The 5070-nt window shown below is 51.2% G+C and overlaps 2 gene segments (V, D, J or C); both read right to left on the bottom strand.

The window, feature by feature from the left end:
* Window positions 1-1044: 1044 nt before the first annotated feature.
* Window positions 1045-1493, bottom strand: LOC115271508 (the record flags this gene model as incomplete). The annotated part of the segment is given in 2 exon segments: window positions 1045-1355; window positions 1448-1493. Coding segments are annotated over 2 exon segments (357 nt in total), but the record flags the coding sequence as incomplete, so codon positions are not given.
* A 2881-nt stretch (window positions 1494-4374) lies between these two features.
* LOC112115844 lies at window positions 4375-4824 on the bottom strand. The segment is given in 2 exon segments: window positions 4375-4694; window positions 4779-4824. Coding segments are annotated over 2 exon segments (366 nt in total).
* Window positions 4825-5070: the final 246 nt, after the last annotated feature.

Here is a 5070-nt window from a genome sequence, read left to right as displayed (position 1 = left end):
GTTTTTTTTTTTTTTTTTTTTTTAGTTTTATTTGTTTAAAAGGAAGACAGTGATATTGCATTGGCAAATTCCTTATAGAAACAAAGAGTGGAACAAAAAAATAATAAAGGCACCTCAACTTTTCCTCATTTATGTAGGACAGTCTTATAATATGCATCCAGACATCCTCCAATCACACAAGCTGTATGGGAACCAATCCTGTCTGTGTTCTGTGCACATCCAAAATTCCTGCTGAATGACCCACCCTGGGAGCGAGTTACCAGTGACCCAGGGCTGGGACAACAGGAGGGTGCAGGTTGTGGGGGAGAGCCCAGGGCTGGGGTGGGGGGCAGCCAAAATTTTTTTTGCTTGGGGAAGCAAATAACCTAGAGCCGGCCCTGACTGTTTGGATCATTAGCTCCCCTGACTGCGGTCAGGCACTGGCGGGTGGCGTGACCAGGACGCTGATCCATTGCCCCCAGGTTAGGTGATGGTGGGAGACTCGGTTCTGCAGCCCTACCCCCCCCCCCCCCCGCGCTTGTGTGCAGTGGGGCTGTGGAATAGCCAGCCACGTGGGTCACAAAATCCAACTGGGTTGAGACACTCTGTGTTGGGTGAAAGTTCCCCCGGGGCTGAGTGAGGGCTGGGACTGAATTCTCCGCCCATGCCCCTTCCCAGTCATGTCCGGCTCCGCTGAAAAGTGCAGGGAGCAGCGGGAAATGTGTCGTGGGAAGTTCGGACGTGGATCGGGCCCCAAGTGCTGCTTTCTTTACTCCCTGGAAGCCTCCCATTCGTCTCAGTGAGGCTTCTGGTTTGAGGACAGCTGGTAGCGCTCAGAGAAGGGTCTATGCTTTGAACTGCAGGGGGCTGCATCCCCCTCTGGAGCTGTGCAGTGAAAACATGACGGAAGAAAATGTTTTAGGTTATTTTACTCCTTTTGTTCTTTCTCACGATTGTGGCCAAGGCTGTGCCTTTTGCGCCACTGCTGCCCCCGCGTGGCGCAGGGTGGAAATGGGATTTCTTCCGCTCTGGTTTTTGTATTAGCATTACTAGGCTTCATCTCACTGTGTGTCTGGCACAGTGATACCGGGCGGTGTCCTCGGGCTTCAGGCCGGTCATTTGCAGATACAGCAGGCTGTTGGGATTGTCCCTGGAGATGGTGAATCGCCCTTGAACAGCCGGGGAATACCACTGGTTGGATGCATCGGGTCTAATCTGAGCCACCCACTCCAGCCCCTTCCCGGGAGCCTGGCGGAACCAATCCATGTAGTAGCTGCTGAAAGTGAACCCGGAGGCTTTGCAGGAGAGGCGGAGAGAGTCTCCAGGCTTTTTCACATCCCCTCCGGACTCCACCAGCTGGACCTGCGACCGGACACCTGGGAATAAAGACAGGTAACAAATATTGGTATAAAACCAACAATAATATAATATTCGTTTAGCTCTGCCAACGATTCAGTGGAAAGAATACCTTCCAGAGCCGCCATAGTGAACATTAAAAGGAGCAAAAACCGCATTTTCGCTGGTGTTGGAGAGGAAAGTTCTCAGGGCGGGTGTCTGGTGACCGCACAGACCCAGGGGGCTGGGGATTGTGTTCCCAGGTGCAGCCTGGGCAGAGAGAGAGAGACAGATTTAACAGGAAGCTCTCACCGTAATTTACATATTTCCCCCTTTATAAGCTGTACAAACATCCGAATGGCTGTAACTAAGGCTGAGAGGGGAATTTGTCTGTGTGTCTGTGCAGCGCCTAACAAAGAGCCCTGGGGTCTGGAACAGACTTGTCCCGAAGAGAGGAATTACGAGTTTCCAAGGTTCTAGGGCTTGACTCGAACTTCACTGCAATCCACACAAATCCTCTTCTTAGGTTTGAGGACGTTGGATCAAAGCCTGAAGGAGGATACTCTCTTTGCTAGAGAACAAGACACATGCAGTTCATGTCTTGGTCAGAGGGGTATGAAAGGTAAAGGGGTCCTTGAAGATTGTGTTGGAATTATAGCTGCAGGCTTCCCACTTTTATCCTCTAGGGCAGAAGGAAAAACTTTTTCACTTTGGTCCCAGTTTCCATCGTTGTAGCTAGCGGCATGAAAACTCCCTGTCAGATCTTCCCTTTGTGCCACTGCTGCCCTCTCCCGCTTAGTGCGATCCATGGACCTTCGGGCGGCTGGTTCTTGTATGACACATACTAACTCTCCCCTCGCTGTGTCTCTCGCGCAGTAATACACGGCGCTGTCCTCGGGTTTCAGGCTGCCCATGTGCAAATGGAAATTGGAGCTGTCCTTGGAGGCTGTGAATCGGCCCTGGATTGCCGGGGAGTAGCTGTTGTCAGACGGAGAATAATAGTAAATCAGCAGCTCCAGCCCCTTCCCGGGAGTCTGCCGGATCCAGAACATGTTGCCCATACTGCTAACCCCACTCACTGCACATTGCAGCCTATGGGACTCTCCGGCCTTTTTCACCGCGGTCCCCGACTGGTCAGAACCACCTGCGAGCGGGCCCCTGCGGGGAAATGAAGAAAGGGAGATTGCACGTTACATTCATAATGTTAGACAAATAACGGGTAATGCGTGAAAGTAGCGAACCCAAACCCAGCTCTCAGGAGAGCGCGGCCAGTGCAAGGACCAGCTGTACCAGGGGGAACACAGCCATGGAGCGGTTCGGGGCCGAGCTCAGGTGGGTCTGGTCCGAACTGGGGTCCCTGGGACAGATCCGGGACTTTGTGAGTGCGGAAAGTCTGCGGGTTTTTTTTTTAATCGGACGAGCGAGGTCTCCGCTTTGCATATCTCTGGCAGGAGGGTCTGCCACAGGGTGAATATGGGATCCACCCCCTGAGAGAGCTCAGGAGAGTCATTGCCCTGGGGTGAAGGGGGAGCGTGTGTTACGGTATAGAGAGGAGGGGGGAGATGTTGGTACTTTTGGTGTCTCTATGAGGTTGACAGTAGCTCTGGGGTGGCAGGGGTTAGGTATAGAGGGGAGGGGGAGAAGGCGCTCATGCTGGGGTCTCTAAGGGGTGAGCTGACGTGGGTGGCAGTGGGGTTCGGCACAGATGAGAGTGGAGCAGGCCGGCTGTGGGTATTTCTATGGGATAATTGGTTGTGAGGGTGGGTACAGACCGGAGGGGAACAAGCTCTGCTGCTGGATCGTTCTCGGTGTGGGTGCAGTGCGGGTAGATTTAGAAGGGATGGGTGCAGCTCATGGTGTGGGAGTCTTTATAACTGAAAATGAAAACAGTTTATATGGCAGAGAACTGACCTAATATTGTAACCCAGAGTCCCTCACTGCAGCTACTAGCTCACAGCCCGGGTGGGCTTGGAGGCCAGGTCTCTCCCCCTACAAACACTCCAGATCATCCTTCTCTGCACGCTGCGTTAGGACACGTGTACGTGTGTTTGTGCGTCTATGTATAGGAGAGAGAGAGAGAGAGCAGTTAGATCACTGGTTTGCTGAGACCAGTGCCTGTTATGCTGACATATTATCTCAGTTCTCTTGTGGCATTCCATCTGTTGTCTCGTTTTCTACTTAGTTAATAAAGGCTTGGGGGCAGAGATCCCATATTAACTGGAATCCTAATTGCTTTGTAACATTTTAAAACTCCCAGCGTACAGCCTTTAATTCTTTCCAGAAGAACAGACACTATTGTGAAGGGGTTGTTATCTATTTCTAAATGTAGAAATGGCGCCTTTTCTTAGAAAAACTCTTTCTTTTCACAGGAACCTAAGATAGGCATCCAGAACCCATTTGATAAATAGCACCCAAGTGTTTATTAGAGTTTTTAACTGTTTGAATAAAAGGTCCAGATCATCAGCTGGCATAAATAGGGGTATCTGCTGTATTGAATCTAGTGGGTCTGTGATAATTTATTCCAGCTGTGGTTCTGCTCTCCCCATGTATGTATGTCTTAAGATCACAACAACCAAAGCTGTGTGAAATCAGAGGCAAGTTTTCTCACTGGTTCTGAAGGGCTGTAGATCAGCCCCGTCACACATTTCTGTTCTCTGAGGTGACAGCCCCTGTCCAATGTATCGGAGATAGAAATGATCAGGAGAAGATCGAATGTTCCCCTGCTACCAGGGGAGAGTGGCTCTTATAACAGGAATCCCAGCTGAGCAGGGTATATGGGGGACTCCGATGATCTCTGCACTGCAGACCCCAGTGCGGCTATGTGCAACAAGGGGTGACATTGCCAGGGAACTACAGCAGTACCCCCATCCCCCGACACACACACACACACACACACACACACACACACACACACACACACACTCTGTGCGGTTTGAACGCTGAGATCCGCTTTCCTGCCTGTGCCAGGGGCTGTATGATTCGTTTAACTACTGCCCCCGTGTGGCGCACGGGAGAAGGGACAATCCGCAGCCTGGGTTTTTGTGTTAGCAACAATAGGTCTCATTCCACTGTGCATCTAGCGCAGTAATACAGGGCCGTGTCCTCGAGTCTCAGGCCGGTCATTTGCAGGTACAGCAGGTTGTTGGAATTGTCCCTGGAGATGATGAATCGCCCTTTCACTGAGTCTGCGTAATATTTTTGGCTCCCATCATAATTAATGTTTGAGACCCACTCCAGCCCCTTCCCGGGAGCCTGTCGGACCCAGATCATAGCGTAGCTGCTGAAGGTGAACCCGGAGGCTTTGCAGGAGAGGCGGAGAGAGTCTCCGGGCTTTTTCACATCCCCTCCGGACTCCACCAGCTGCACCTGGGACCGGACACCTGCAAATAAAGATACACTAGAAATCGTAAGAAGAGCTTTAACAAACCTTCTGCCTCCGAAATGTGTTTACAAGGAGAAAATACCTTCCAAAGCTGCTACAAGGAAACCTAAATGGAGCCAAAGTCTCATTCTCCCTGGCCTTGGAGGGGAAAGTTCTTAGGGAGGTTGGCTGGTAACTGGACAGAACCAGGGGGCTGCGGATTGTGTTTCTGGGTGCAGCCTGGGCAGAGAGAAAGAGAGAGAGATTTAAACAGGAAACTGAGACCCATATTTGCATATCCCGCTCCTTTATAAGAAGCACAAACTCCTTCCCTGAGTGAGCTCACTTTCTGAGTCTGGGGATTCAAGAGAAGGATCAGAACCAGTCACTAAAGA

Source organism: Terrapene carolina, unplaced genomic scaffold (genome assembly GCF_002925995.2).
Source record: "Terrapene carolina triunguis isolate 2854851 unplaced genomic scaffold, T_m_triunguis-2.0 Scaffold32423, whole genome shotgun sequence".
Classification (NCBI taxonomy): domain Eukaryota; kingdom Metazoa; phylum Chordata; order Testudines; family Emydidae; genus Terrapene; species Terrapene triunguis.
Note: the sequence above shows the minus strand (reverse complement) of the source record. Positions and strands in the feature narration are given on the sequence as shown.